Below are 16137 nucleotides of genomic sequence, written 5' to 3'. Positions count from 1 at the left end.
TTTATTTATTCAATTTTCTATATTGTTCTCAGGGAGCTCAGAATGGTTTACATGAATTTATTCAGATACTCAAGCATATTTCCATCTAGAACATTAAAAGCATACATTTTTGCAGATGCTTTCACATATATATCATTACTTCCCCCCCAAAAAAGACCTGTTGGAGTCAGCTACAACTTTTTCCCCTCTGTCTTGCTGACCCCCTCTCTTATCCTATCAATTATTGTAATTCAATATGTCATTCCCCCCTCCCCTCACTTCTTTCCCTTCCTCTCTCTCTTACTGCATTTCCATATATCACCTCTAATTATCTTTATGAAAACTTGGAACTGATTAGCTTGCATGCACATCTTGAGTCTGCGTCCAAATTTGGGCGACCTTTATAAGATCCAGGGGTATGGGCATAACTGTTAGCCTGTATTAACAAATTGCCCTTTAGAGGCCTGTTCATTAAAGCATGGTAAAGTTTAGCATGCTAAATGCAAAATTTAACACATAACAAGTGCAAAGTCTGTGTACCGAATGTTGCGGCTGTTCATAGAGACCTAAAGTGACAAAGATGCATTCATCACCAGTGGTGTAGCGAGGGTGAGTGACACCCGGAGCAATGTTTCCTCTTCCCCACCCTCCCCCCGGCCGCACGCGACCCTTCCCTTTTTAATTTCAGTGCAAGCAGCCACCGACTTACCGCCCGCATCAGCTTCGGCGCTCTCTCTGACGTCACTTCTCAGAAGTGACGTCAGAGAGCGCTGAAGCCAACGTGGGCGGCAAGTCGGTGGCTGCTTGCGCTGAAGTTAAAAACGTACGGGGAAGGGAAGGGGCGCATGGCAGGGGGAAGAGTGGGATGGGGGACAGAGAGAAGGTGGGATGCCGGTGCCCCGAGCAAGATGCCACCTTCCTATTTAGGGGCAGCAAGTCCATCCTCATTAACTACACAAGCTGCGGGGTGTGGTAAAGTGCCATGGTCTAACTGCAATGCCCATAACCTACCCATTTTCTAGTCTATATACAAGATACCGGGCACTATAGCCCTAATGAACATGCATGAGAGAGATATGCATATAATGGAAGTGAGAGGCATGCAGATCTGCTCCATGCATATTCATTAGGGCTAGCCTGAAAACCCGATTGGCCTGGTGATCCTCCAGGACAGGGTTGGGAACCACTGCTATAGATGGTACCAAATGCAGCAGCATGCCTTGGGACAGGAGCAGATATGTGTGCATTGCACCCTTGTTGCGACAGTTACATTGGTTGTCTGTGATGTTTGGAGTACAATATAACGTGTTGACAATTTTACATCAATCGTTATACCATACCATTCCTCTAAAAAGAGGACGTGTCTGGGTTTTTCCAGACGTCTGGTAACCCTATATATGGATACTTAATAACCAGATGTGTCATGAAAGACAGTGCAATGCAATGTAAACAAACCAAAGAAAGTCCTCAGTGTTTCTTAATTCAGATACAATGTAGCATTTTATTTATTTATTTATGTTGAGTGCTCAGAAAAATGTTTGTAAGAGACCAAAATCATAGCAGAGCTCCAGCAGCAGGAAAACTCTCCTTTGTCAGTCACAGCACATAACATGGCTTTGCATTTGATCAGTTTTCAACATCTTGCTACTTAAATCTTGCATAAACTTTTTTTTTTTTAAACTTATCTGTGCTGGAGCGGAGCAGATGAGTTTCGCATCCAGCTGCCTCAGAAAACCTGACACTGACTTTATTTGTGCTGGTCTTAAGATCTGTTGCTTCTCTTCACTTTTCACACTGAGGACTTTCTTTGGTTTGTAACCCTGTATATCAAGGGTGTCCGACTCAATCACAAAAGGGGCTGAAATCTAAAACGCAAGCTAAGTCGAGGGCCGAATTTTCTATTAAGATACTTAGTAGAAGCATAGAACCTTCTTTGCCCTGAGACACCTGTGGCGCGGTCAGGCACTTCTGTGGATCCCCTGCTCCAGCCTAACTTTTACACTGGGACTGGGTCCTTCTGCCTGCAAATGGGTACTGAGGCAGCAAGGTGAGGAGCTTAGAGCCCTGCTGGGAGTGGGGCAGTGCGTTCAGGCACTTGGCATGCCACTGGGACACAGTCAGACACTTAGATGCAACACAGCCACTGAGGGCCACATAAAAAGGCCAGGCGGGCCGGATTTGAGCCCTGGGACTTGTGCTTGACATGTGTGCTGTATATGATGCATGCCTTTTATAGAATCACGCTACGTGTCGTTCTGATCAGTGCCGATTCTGTAGGCACCATATGTAGAATTTGGTGGTAAGATCTCAATTCTATAAACTAACCGCTAACATTTATGCACACATCATGTTTATGAATGTATAAATATGTGCATATAAGCACATGTGACCACATACACCCACCTTTTTGAGGCAGCCTTCAACTCATAACCCTTCTGCCCTCTGCTCACCACCCTAGCCAGCAGTTTAACCATCCCCTCTAACTGTAACCCCTACCCTGGAATCCTGTTTGTCTTGATTCTTTAAATGGTAAGCTCTTCTGAGCAGGGACTGTCTCATTTGTGGCTCTGTACCACTCTGCCTATGTCTGGTAGTGCTCTAGAAATAACTAATAGTAGTAGTAATGTATGCTAGCATGCCTCCTAAATGCTCTTCTACAAATACACCCTTAACTTACATAGGAAGTATTTGCAATGGGTTATACACAGGGGTGGTGTGTGGAAGGGACATAGGTGGGGCTTCCACATATTTGCCTAAGTTAGGGAATGCTCTAAGTTAGATGTTCATATTTATACTAGTTCTAGTGCTGGTGTAAGTGGTTGCAGCTACCGTAAATACTAATATTACTCTATGAAGGAAAGTAGGTGCCTAGCTTCATAGAAAAATGAAGGCACCTATGGATTGTTTTTTCATAAGTTTTCAGCACAAAGGTTTTGCATTGAACATTCATAGATCAAATTATATTGGTATCTGGGATGTTTTTTGGCCTGTGAGGTTAAATTGCCTTGTTTTTCCAGGGAGTTTACTAAAGACCCTGACTGAGGTACTGAGGTACAGGTCCATGGTGAGACCTCATTTGGAGTATTGTGTTCAGTTTTGGAGGCCACATTATCAAAAGGATGTGCTGAGAATGGAGTCGATTCAGCAAACGGCCACTAGGATGATCTCGGGCCTCAAGGATCTCCCATATGAAGAACGTCTAGGTAAGTTGCAGCTATACTCTCTCGAGGAATGCAGAGAGAGGGGAGACATGATAGAGACGTTCAAATATGTTACCGGCTGTATTGAGGTAGAAGAAGATATCTTTTTCCTTATAGGACCTTCGGCAACAAGAGGGCATCCGTTAAGAATCAAGGCTGGGAGATTTCATGGTGACACTAGGAAGTATTTCTTCACCGAAAGGGTGGTTGATTGTTGGAATGATCTTCCACTTCAGGTAATTGAGGCCAGCAACGTGCTCGATTTTAAGAAAAAATGGGACAAGCATGTGGGTTCACTTCGAGGAAGTGCTTAGAGGGGAGGGTTCTTAGAGTGGGCAGACTTGTTGGGCCGATGGCCCTTTTCTGCCGTCATATTCTATGTTTCTATGTTCCTCCAAATTCAGATTAAACAAAAAACATTTGCTGTTGGAGCTTTATCTGCTTACAAATGATTTTAACAAGTCAAACTGTTTGTAATTGGATGGGAACATTTTTGTTTGGTTGTGATGATATACATATTTAGATCCATGGGTATCATCTCGTATGACTTCTGATGCCTAACGCATAACATTTTGGTTGCCTTTTCTGTAAACTACTTCTTACCCAGTGGCATAATAAGGAGGGGACAGGAGGGCAGACTGCCCCGGGTAACATCTTTGTGGGGGCGCCAGTGCCAGCGCCTCTTCTCCTCTCTACCCTCCCGCATATCTCTTGAAATGTTCACCAGTGCAAGCAGCATCTTCCATTTGCTGCTCACGCCGGCCTCTGCTCCCTTCTGATGTCACTTCCCGGTCGCGGGACCAGAATGTTGACATCAGCAGGATGCCGAGACCGGCGCGAGCAGCAGGTGGAAGATGTTGCTCGTGCTTGTGAACATCTCAAGAATTACGCGTGGGCAGGGCGGTGCTCAATCAGCAGGGGGGCATGGCAGGGAAGAGTGGAGGTGCATGACGTGGCGATGCTGGTTGCTACTGCCCCAGGTGCTAACCCTCCTCACTACGGCACTGTTCTCACCTATTTATTTTTTAAATAAATGGGGGATGTGATAATGTGAGCAAGGACAGGGCTAGAGCCAGATCAAATGGAGCTGCACGGCCTTTTGCATTATGCCTCCCAGAACTAGGGTTGCCAGATTTTCCTTTTGGAAAATCGGAACCCTTAGCCTACCTCCAGAACTGAACACAATAGCCAAGATGAGGCCAGAGGAACAACCTGTATAAAATCATGATTATTTTCTTTCTTCTGCTGGTTATGCCTTTCCACGCTCCTGCCCTGCACTGAGCCCCTGCCTGAATGGCCGCCTCAAGTTCTCGCATCCCAGTGTACCGAGCATGAGCGAGCTTTCGCCTCCTGCCTGGCTCTGAGCCACTTGTTGAATGGCTGCCCAGAGTTCGTGCGGGACTTATGAGAACTCATGGCAGCCATTCAGTAAGCTGCTCAGTGGCAGGCAGGAGTGCGAAAGCTTGCTCATGTCCAGTCCACTGGGCCGCAAGAACTTGAGGCGGCCATTCAGGGAGAGATTCAGCATGGGGCAGGAGCACAGAAAGCTCGCTTCTGCCCGGTACACTGCTGGACCACCAGGGATTCAAAAAGGTATATAGGGGGAGATGGGAAGGAGGTAAAAAAGGTTGGCAGAGTCAGCCGGGACAGAAGACGGAGGGATCCCTCCTGTCTTGACCCACCCCACCAGGCCATATGGCAGGCCCAGCAGAGGCCTGCAAAACAAGTCCGGGAGGGGGGGGCAGGGGGAGCAATGACCCGAATATAAGACGAGACCCACATTTTTGGGTCCACAAATCTTGTCGTATTTGAGTATATATGGTATATTGTGCTACCATGCTGAGAGACTGTAGAAGACTCTGTGGCCTTGCAGGAGCAGACCACAAAGAATGTTGTTATATCTAAGGAACATTTTTGTGTTTATTTTCTCCCCTACTAGTAATCTGAGCAGAACCTCTACCTGTCACTTTTAATAAATTGTTTTCATTCACCTTAGCCCTGTTGTGTGGCTCCATTTGATCTAGGCTCTGCCCTCATTCACATTACCACACCTCCCCTTATTGAAAAGAGATAGGACACAAAGCAGTTTACATCAAGATAAATGAAAAATAATAGAATTTCAAACTAAGAAAAATCAACTCTCCACTATAAACAACATCCATCGCACAAATGGGAGTTAGAGAAGTCATTCTAATTTCTAGCAACTGCATCACTTACCAATCATTGAGAACAAATCAGAGTAATACGCTGACCTCTCCTTGTTGTTGGTCTGGGCCAGTTTGGGACGATTCAGAATCCAGGATACAGTCAATCCAAAATATGCTCCAAAAGTATGAATTGTCATTGAACCTCCGGCATCTACCACCTATAGGAACGAGATGAAATCCACATAGGCGGAGTTTATATCATATAATGTAGAGTTAAAGCACACACAATCATACGACACAGCAAGCGGGTAAGACTAATGCTAATGCAGTCTTGTTCAGACAGTGGCGTAGTAAGGGGGGGTGAAGGGGGCGGTCCACCCTGGGCGCTATGTTGGTGGGGGTGCCAGCACCTCTCCTCCTGTCCGTTCCCCGCCTCTTCCCATACTACCCATCCACGCATGTGTCCCCCCTTCCCTTCCCTTCCCCCATACCTCTAGTTGAAGTTGTTGTTCGCAGCAGTCAACAACGTGCTTATCGCAACCCTGTCGGCTCTCCCACTGACGTCACTTCCGGGTGCATAGGAAGTGATGTCAGAGGGAGAGCCGACAGGGTTGTGAGGAGCACATGGTTGACTGCCATGACCAACAACTTCAACTAGAGGTACGGGGGAAGGGAAGAGGTACATGTGGCAGGTGGGTTCAGAGAAGGGGGGGGGGGAAAAGACAAGGGCGAAGGAGGGGTGGCACTGCCCCAGGTGCCTCTCACCCTCACTACACTACTGCTTGCAGAGGATCTGTATGGAGTTATACCTAATCTAATACAGAACTTATTAATTGCCAAAAAGGTTCAAGGTGATTTACATCCAATGAAGCCCGTAAGAACATAACATAAGAATTGCAGCTGTTGGGTCAGACCAGTGGTCCATCGTGGTCAGCAGTCCTTAGGTCAAACTGAGACTAGCTCTACCTGCAAACATTCTTGTTCAGTAGGAACTTGTCCAACCCTGTCTTGAATCCCTGGAGGGTGTTTTCCCCTATGACAGATTCCAGAAGAGGGTTCCAGTTTTCTACCACCCTCTGGGTGAAGAAGAACTTCCTTACGTTCGTGCGAAATCTATCCCCTTTTAACTTTAGAGAGTGCCCTCTCGTTCTCCCTGCCTTGGAGAGGGTGAACAACCTGTCCTTATCTACTAAGTCTACAGGAGAGTTCAAAAGCAATCGATAATTAAAATATCATATCACAAATATTACAACAAAATATATAAAAAAGTTTTCAAATTTATACGAAACCTTAAGTAATTAATATCAGTCCTAATGTGAACAGATAGATTATTCCAAATTGTAATAGCGGTGTAAGCAAAAGAGGAGTTGAGCTGTCATTTATACCGTACTTCTCTGATTGTAAAATAACCCGGGCAGGAAAAGACGCTTGCATAGAGTCAGAGATAAGATTGTGACACACAGCCTGCATAAGAGCCACAGATAAGTTTTTGTAGTTTTCTTGATACAACGTTCCATATCAGCATTTAAGAACGGTTTGAAAGCAGCGTTTACATTTGGTTATGTGAACATTTGACCAGCACTTTGAAAGCACTTTAAGAAGCATGCACTTTTGAATGCAATTTTGACTGCAGTAACAAATGCAGCTCTTTAAAATTCAGCAGCTGTAACACAGGTGTACAGGAGGTTTTTTTGCCAGTGACGCTAACCAATCTTCTTAAGTTTTAAGAGGTTTTCCCCAAAGGGGTCTGAGGCTTTTTCTTCCATGTACAATTGTTTCTGTTGATTCTAATGCACCTACTGATCCAGCTTATATTTTGAGTGATACAATTTCTAGCTGGTATAGGGTTTTGGTTTTGATTATAAATAGTGTGGTTTCCCAGGGGTCTGCGCTGAGACCACTGCTTTTTAACATATATTTATCAATGATCTAGAGATGGGAATACCTAGTGAGTTAATTAAACTTGCTGATGACACAAAGTCCTTCAAAGTTATTAAATTGCAAGAGGAATGTGAAAAATTGCAAAAGGACCTTGTGAGACTGGGCGTCAAAGTGGCTGATGACGTTTAATGTGAGCAAGTGCAAAGTTTTGCATGTGGGAAAGAGGAACCTGAACTATAGCTATGTGATGCTGGGTTCTGTGTAAGGAGTCACTGCCCAGGAAAAGGATCTAGGTGTTATTGTTGAGGATACGTTGAAACCCTCAGCTCAATGTGTGGCGGCTGCTAAGAAAGCAAATAGAATGTTAGGAATTATCAGGAAAGGAATGGAAAACAAAGATGAAAATGTTGTAATGCCCATGTATCCCTCTATGGTACGGCTGCACCTCGAATACTGTGTGCAATTCTGGTCATCGTATCTCAAAAAAGATATAGAGGAGTTAGAAAAGGTACAGAGTAGGATGACAAAAATGATAAAAGGGATGGGACGACTTCCGTATAAGGAAAGGTTAAAGTGGCTAGGGCTCTTCAGCATGGAGAAGAGATGGCTTAGGGTCTATAAAATATTGAGTGAAGTGGAAAGGGTAGATGTGAATCGCTTGTTCACTCTTTCCAAAAATATTAGGACTAGGGGGCATGCGATGAAGCTATTAAGTAGTAAATTTAAAACAAACCGGAGAAAATATTTCTTCACATAACATGTAATTAAACTCTGGAATTCAATTGCCGGAGAATGTGGTGAAATCATTTAGCTTAGCGGGGTTTAAAAAAGGTTTGGATAATGTCCTAAAAGAGAAGTCCATAGGTTTTTATTGAGATGGTTTGGGAAAATCCACTGCTTATTCCTAGGATAAGCAACATAGAATCTGCTTTGCTACTTGGGATCTAGCTAGGGACTTGGTGCCTGGGTTGGCCACTGTTGGAAACAGGATACTGGGCTTGATGGAGCTTCGGTCTGTCCCAGTAGGGCAATTCTTATGTTCTTATGAGTAATGTTAGTGATGTCGAAGTCAGGCATCACATCACCCCATCAATGCACGCTGCTAGCCACCAGGAAGATAGGTGCCAGTCGGGGATGCTGCTTAGCGGCAGCTTTTTTTTTTAAATCACTTTTTAATTGGTTTTAAATGACACAGTCAATTACCGCATTATTTAGTACCAATTAAAACAATTAAGTTAGGTGGCAGTAGGACGCCTACCACCGCCTCACTTTCGGCAGCCCTACAGTCTTTATCTGAACATTACACATTCTGAGCAAACATTAAACCTCATATCATACAAACAAGGCGGATTTCTTTCAGGTACGTTAAGGGACAGCAGGGAAAAGTTTGCATTATGCAAAATAAACTGTCATTTCTTATTGTTTTACTGGTCCCCGCCCTCCTCCCCTGCACAAAATTTCATCAATAAACAAAAGAAAAAAAAGTCTCACGTGAAGTATATCTAGGAGAATCCACTCATTCACAGCAAACAGGGTCACCTGGAACAGGGTCATGAGCAGCAACTGGACTGGACTGATGGTTCCCAGGAGGCCCCCAAAGGCAATAGCCACTGAGCCCACACAGAAATCCGCATTGATGAGACTAGGTAGAAAAAAGCCATATAAGACAGTTTGCTTGGCCTGGAAGCAGTACGGCTTCTAAGACAAGAAATGCAAGAGTCTCACGAACCTAGGGAAATCTCAAAATGATCCTCATGGGAATCCTGGATCAATTATCAATGCAGTTCAGTATAATGGAGATTGACCAGATGGCCATTTACCCTATGGAGGCCTTCCAAAACCATTTCCGTTTGCAATTAATGTATCACAGTAATTTCACCATCTGAAAACTGTGCCTTCTCTTGATTGCTACAGTGTAAGTACTTTTAGCTACATTAAGGAGAGGCACCCCTGACAAGCAGCTTTTGGCCATGAAAGAAAGATAATGTGAGCAGGTTGCATTTTGAAGTCTACATGCGCTAATTTCCAGAGAAAGTCAGGTACAAATAACTTCAGGTACAAAACACACACACAGACTCGCAGAGTAAATGACAGCAGAAAAAGACCCTCACTGAGACAGATAAGGAATATAAGCCCCAATCCCATTCCCTAATGCACATGTGTCGAACACAAGGCCCACGGGGCGAATCCGGCCTGCCTGGCCTTTTTATGTGGCCCGCGGTAATGCTTCTGAACTTCCCCTTCTCAGAGCCCAGCGTGTCCTCCCTCCCGCACTGGTCCGACATTGCTGTCATGCTGGAAAGTCTGCTGGCTTCGACAGCGATTCGGCAATGTTGTCCTTGGCTCCCCCTCCTGCCTTCCGTCTGCCGCGGTCGTCCACCCGGGCGGGAACAGGAAGTTGCGCGTCATTGGAGAAAGACCGGCAGGCAAAAAGCAGGAGGGGGAGCCTTGTACAACACTGCTCAATTGCTGAGGCCAGCAGATTCCTTGGCTTGGCGGTAACATCGGACCGGTGCCAGAGGGAAAGACATGCCAGGCTGTGAGAAGAGAGGGACCAGCACTGGAAGGAAAGGCATACTGGGCTGTGAGGAGAGAGGGACCGGCGCTAGAGGGAAAGGCAAGCTGGGCTGAGAGGAGAGCGAGATGAAGGGAGAGAGGTTGGACCTGGGGTAGTGTGGAGGAAGAGGGAAAAATATATTTGAAGGGAGAACTATGGGGAAGATAAAGGGATAAATGGTGGACCTGGGGGGAGGGAGGCAGGCAGGCAGACAGGGGGAGAGATGAGATGGGATGGGGGGCAGTTGGAAAGAGAAAGGGAGAGAAGTTGGATCTGGAGAACGAAGGGAGGGAGAAATGTTAGGCCTGGGGGTGGAAGGGAGAGAGAGATGCAGCATCTTTTTTTTTTTCCTTCTATCTCGTTGTTCAGCATCAAGGGGGGAGGGAAGAAGAACAACAGAAAAGAGAGGAAGCAAAATGTTGGACCAAGAGGAGAGAGGAGGAGAGATAGAAGGAACTAGGAGGCTGGGAAATGAGTGAGAGGGGAAATGGGAGAGCCACAGAATAAGAGAAGATGGAAAATTGATAGGTAGCTGAAAATTTAAAAAGGAGAAGGATGAGAAAGAGGGCAAGATTTGAGTAGACAGATGCAGAAAAGTTGAAAGGGAAAAATCAATATGTTGAAGACAGGGACTGGAGCAAGAGAGAAGAGGAGAAAAAAATGGACAACAGACAATAGAAAGAGAATTAGAAGATAGACAAAATCAGAAAGAGAAACTGGGACCAAAAGCAAAATGACCAGACAACAAAAGGTAGAAAAAATAATTTTATTTTCTATTTTGTGATTACAATATGTCAAATTTGAAATGTGTATCCTGCCAGAGCTGGTGTTAGACCGCGAATGTGAGCTAGGACCTAAAAGAGAGGAAAAGTCTTTTTTATTTATTTTGTAGCCGGCGTGGGGTTGGAGAGGTTGTATCCCTATACTTCTAAGACTAACCCCTCCTTTGCTGGTGTGCAGTGTGGGTTTTGGCGCTGATGGCGGCGATCGAGCCGACACTCACAGAAGTCCTGTGAGCGTCGGAGCCTCCACCAGCACTGGGGCCCACGCTGTGCTTCGGCAAAGGAGGAGGTAAGTATCTTAATAAAAAATCTGGCCCACAACTTAGGGCTCCTTTTACAAAGGCACGCTAGCGTTTTAACGTGGTTAATACCACGTGCCAAACCGCCGGCCGCGCTAGCCGCTACCGCCTCCTCTTGAGCAGGAGTTAGTTTTTAGGCCAGCGTGGGAGTTAGCGCGTGATGAAAAGTCATGCGCGTTAACCCTGCTAGCGCAGCTTAAGAAAAGGAGCCCTTAGCCTGTGTTCTAGATTTCGGCCCCTTATGTGATTTCAGTTTGACACCCCTGTATAGGCCTTGATAAAGATTTTGAAATGTACAAGCCCTGTACAATTTTCTTAATCCAAATGTCCAGTCTTCTGATGTCATGCGCAATCTACCTACTGAGTTATTTTGGAAGGCATTGTTTCAGCTCAAAGGAAGAGACTGAAGAGGCTTTTGTAGAGCAGTTGTAACATTTAAGAGGTCTGACTTGCTTGGCAGCATGTTTAAAGGAGGAACCTAGTGTATGCAGCTTCCCATATCTAAAAGTCACCAAGTAAAATTAACTCTTATTTCCAACCATGTAGAAGAAGTCTGATTGCTGTGTTAGTCCACTTGGATATGTGGAAATAAGAGTCAAAAATTAAGTTGTAGGTGATACCCATTTACTGGAGAGAGTATAACTCTCAAAAGGTTGTCAAACTTCCATTAAGTTAGTCCCATGATAAAGGTTATTACCTACATCTTGATTGTTCACTTATGAAAGATCAGGACCTTACCTTTGCTAATCTTCTTTCTTGTAAATCCACACTTTATTCCTGGACTAGAGAGACTTAGCTCCAACCCTTCTCACCTCAGCACTGTCCCCTCAGGAATCAGTTAGTTGTAAAGCAGCCAGTGCTAAAATGTATTAGACTACAGTGTGGTGTTGCATTGAATGGAAGAGTAGCCTTATGGTTATAATAGCGGGCAGAGAACATGGAAATCCAGTTAAAATTTCACTGCAGTTCCTTCTGATTTTGGACAAGTCATCTATCTTTTCACTTCTGCCTCTGCCCATCCCCATCCCCATCCCCATAATTTGGGAAAAATATCCTCGCCTATTCAATCAGAATCGCCCCTCCTCTCAACTTCATCTCCACCCTATTTCCAACAGTTCACTTGATAACCTAAATAATTCTAATGTTAAATAATTTTAATGTTAAAAATTCAGGATATCGGACATCTATGCATCTATGGAAGGTAATCATGTGGCCAGTTCCAACCTTCTCACCTTTCTACTCCAATTCTGATCTTTCCTTCTTCAAAAGTATGAAACCAGCCTTGCATCAGGATAGCCCACTGAACTCCAAAGGCAGCCATTAAGAAGTTGAAACCCACACCACCAAAGCCGTACCGCTGTAAGAATGTCATGAGGAACCCAAACCCAACAAAGATCATCACGTGGACATCCACGAAACCTGGATTGGGGAAAAAAGACCCAGTTAGATTGTGCAGCAAATGAACCTCTAGAACAGTGGTTCTCAACCCTGTCCCGGGCCCCCCCCCCCCCAGCCAGTCGGGTTTTCAAGATATCCCTGATGAATATGCATGAGAGAGATTTACATGCCTGTCACTTCCATTATATGCAAATCTCTCTCATGCATATTCATTAGGGATATCTTGAAAACCCTTCTGAGAACCACTGCTCTAGAAGCTAATGATACTATTGTACGTTGCTGGTATGAAATTAATCTTGCATCTATAAGGGAATAATTTTCTATACAGAGCTGCCTAGTTTAAGATGCATAAATGACAGTGCTCTACAGTAACAGAAAATGGGAAGAAAAATTCACTCTAATACATCTTAAGAGCAATGTGAATATGTGAACAATACAGTGTTCAACACCCTTAATTCCTACAATTTCTAGGAAGCATCAAAAGGAATTAGTCATTGACTACAAAGAGTATTTTTGAAGTGTGCTCAGAGACCCAGAGACAGAAAATGTGTTACTACTCTCGGATTTGTATCTAGACAACTGACCTGTACTTCTCCCTCTCCTCAATATCGGTTTTCTAAACCTTTTACCCTCTCTCGCTCTCTTCTCCTATGTTCAATCATTTTGTACCTTCTCTTAATCTTTTGTAAACCGCATAGAACTTCACGGTATTGCGGTATATAAACTGTTATTATTATTATTATTTAGGTTCAAGGTGTAACCATTGCACACAATGATTTCTTATAATCATAGCAAAATCTCCAAAATATGAATAGTATGAAAAAATATGAAAGAGCTCTTTTTACTTGGCTTGACAAAATCGGGGTTCTGACATGGACCATGTTTCGGCCCTGCTTCAGGGAACCTGATGCAAATGTTTGACCACAAAACTTCAATCTTTTGAAAATGTCTCCATTAGGAAATGTCTTCAGAGTGCTCTACAGTAGTCATTTATATACAGAAGAAATGACTTATGTACAAAATGACCTCATAATGGAAAAATACACCCCGTGGCATGATGACCAATTGACATGCACTTGGGCGGAGTCTGGGCAGAGTGTGGGTGGAGCAAACAGATATTACAGGTTGATTATAGAACTCTTATCATTTATGTGCTAATACTTGTGGAATAAAAGAGATTTGATCGGGATGGTGTGGATAAGAGCAAAAGGGGGCGACTGCTCTTGAAAAAGCCGTGAGGCAAAACATACTGAACCGTCAGGCCCCTTTCTGATACTGAAGAGCTGTTTACATAAGAAATAAGTCAAGTTTTTTTAGTTATAAGCTAAGGGGTCCTTTTATCAAGCTGCGGTAGGGGTTTAAAGCGCGTAATACCGCACTAGCCGCTAACGCCTTCATTGAGTGGGCGTTAGTTTTTGTTAGCCGGCTGCAGGGGTTAGCACGTGATGAAATGTCCGACGCGCTAATCCCACTATCGCAGCTTGATAAAAGTAGCCCTAAGTTAAATTGTCACGAAGAGCACTGAGCACTAAATGAAGCAGGTCTGATGACGAAGCCAATGTCGATACTGTTTAGCCATTAAAAAATTTCTGGCTAACAACTGGCACTTCTGAAGACTTTGCAAAATGGTATTCGTATAAGTCTTTTTGTAAAAGCAACATAAAGACGCCAATTTTATGTGGGCAATATCTAGGCACACTCATTTGCAGCAGCTCTAGAGCTGGTGTGAGTGATCGTATGTAAATGTGTGCATGCTTTCAGTCATTTGTGTTACTTTGTCCAATGGACGGATCATGCCACTGACTCATGCCACCATGGGGAATCCAACTTCAGAGGTTTGCTATTGCCTTCTCCTGCCCAGCATAGAACCCCTCAGCCTACAGCACCTGGTGTCCCCGGTGGCCTGTAAAATTTTGCGCTGACAATTGCGCCCCGACATTTGCGCGCACTGAATGGGAGGTGACCTGACAATTGGGATACTATTTTGTCTTTTTTTTTTTTTTTTTAATATTTATTAATTTTATAATTCACAATCAAGTGTACAGTAAATATCAAACAATTAGAATACAATATCACTTGAAAATCTACCGTATCATACAACAAAAAAAAAGATATAGCCCCCCCACCCCCTCCCACTTCCATATATAACAAAAAAAGGGGGGGCCTAATGCATACAGAACAGAGTTTATGCAAGAAAAATCCTTTATCAAATCACCTCCTGTACACCTTTCGCTGGTCTCTCCATAGGTGTGCATTCCTGCATTGGTTTTTGTGTGCTGCTGTGGATCTGGGAGCCTAATTTTTAAAGAACCAAAGGTGCCTCCGTCAAACAGGTTTAAAATAGGCACATTTTTGGAAATTTGGATAGGTGCTGTATGGTACAATTATATCCTTTTAAGTCATCTCAGTCCCGCCAGTTTTAAGTTGCTGTCATTAGAACCGAAAGGAACATGTCGTAGAAATCCTGAATCAGCTAAATACCCTTTAAGGAAATGCCTGAAACAGGATTATCCAGATGAACTTGTTTAATAAGATTGGTATTACATGCATAAATTGTATAATATCACAGTACATGTTTTTATCAGGTTTGGGATTTTTTTTCCTATTGGAAATCACCTCAGGCTTTATGGCGGAGAATCTCAGCCTATCCTCAGGACACACCCAGCCAGTCACATTTCCAGGATATCCACAATGAATAGAGACACTTTTGCATGTATTACCTTCGTTTTATTCCAATCTGTGTCATAGATATCCATTGTGGGTATCCTGAAAACCTGTCTGGTAGGTGCATCCTGAGGACTGGGTGAGGAGCCACTGCTGTAGGCTGGGATATTTAATAAATTATGAATATTATTATCATTGTCATCAAGAGCAAAGAGGATTAAAGGAATGGGTGTACATAAGCAACTTCTTTCTTTATACACTCTGCCAAACTAAGAGGATTCCGGAATGGGTGAAACTCGCAGCACACCCATGAAATTAAAGTATGACCGGTAGGCAAGTCTCTGTTTTAAGGCTGAGTCCACATTGATTTAAGCCGTAGCCTCCTAGACCTCAGGTCAGAGGGCCCTGTGACTGATGTTCATGGCAGATTCCAGAATTCATTCAGCCCTAATACAGCTCTCATTTTGGCCTGCGAACTGTGTGAACCAACCATGGTTGGCCAAAGTTTAAGTTTAGATTTACTGATGGTCTTACAGACAAGCCATACACGTAATTAATGAGCCCGTTGCAAGCTCTCTTTCCCCTCGAAAAGCACTTAAGCACAGAAGGACCTCTCAAAATGATTACAAAGATAAACTGAAGGTGAACTTTAATTATAACTCGCCCTCCTCCAGATAAGAATCAGTTCCAGTGTGGTAAAAATGAAACACCATGCAGTTAGACATTAAACTACTTCCATTTCACAGTGGGCAAGCTGCCAGAAAGAGCAGGATCATAGTAAGCATTCAATGTAAAAGCAAGAGCCCAAACAACCCTCTCTATATACAGTATATTCCCTATTTTTTAATGGAAATGTTCTTTTGTACCTCTTTCCTGTCCACCAGGTACATGGAAAATCCAAGGGTTGGAAGGAAAATATTCTCCAGATCTGAACCATTCCAAATTAGAGTTTATCCTGCTGTGGTACGCATTCTCCTGTTCACTGGAGCTGAAGGTCATCACTGTTGCAAACCCCTCACAGCCACAAAACTGAGCACAATCCATAGAGGTGAGACGCCTATACATACCGCAGTATATCTGTACAGTTTCATTGGACCAGTGGGTCCCCATCCTGTCCTGAGGGACCACCAGCCAGTCATGTTTTCAGGATATCCGTAATGAATATACAGTATATGAGAGAGCTTTGCATATAATGGAAGTGACAGGTATGTGATTCTCTCTCATGCATAT

General features: G+C 43.9%; 1 protein-coding gene across 1 annotated transcript in view; it reads right to left on the bottom strand.

Moving 5' to 3' along the window:
• The window catches only part of RHCG (Rh family C glycoprotein), a 47741-nt gene that overhangs the window by 15140 nt on the left and 16464 nt on the right, over positions 1-16137 (bottom strand). The window contains exons 2-4 of the mRNA XM_033920612.1: positions 12078-12264; positions 8699-8849; positions 5397-5544 (exon numbers count right to left, since the gene is read on the bottom strand). Coding sequence (XP_033776503.1) covers positions 5397-5544; positions 8699-8849; positions 12078-12264 — 486 coding nt within the window. The remainder of the gene's footprint in view (positions 1-5396; positions 5545-8698; positions 8850-12077; positions 12265-16137) is intronic.

The sequence above is a fragment of the Geotrypetes seraphini genome, chromosome 14 (assembly GCF_902459505.1).
Source record: "Geotrypetes seraphini chromosome 14, aGeoSer1.1, whole genome shotgun sequence".
NCBI classification, from domain to species: domain Eukaryota; kingdom Metazoa; phylum Chordata; class Amphibia; order Gymnophiona; family Dermophiidae; genus Geotrypetes; species Geotrypetes seraphini.
The sequence above is the reverse complement of the archived record's forward strand: the minus strand, read 5'-3'. Positions and strand labels throughout refer to the sequence as shown.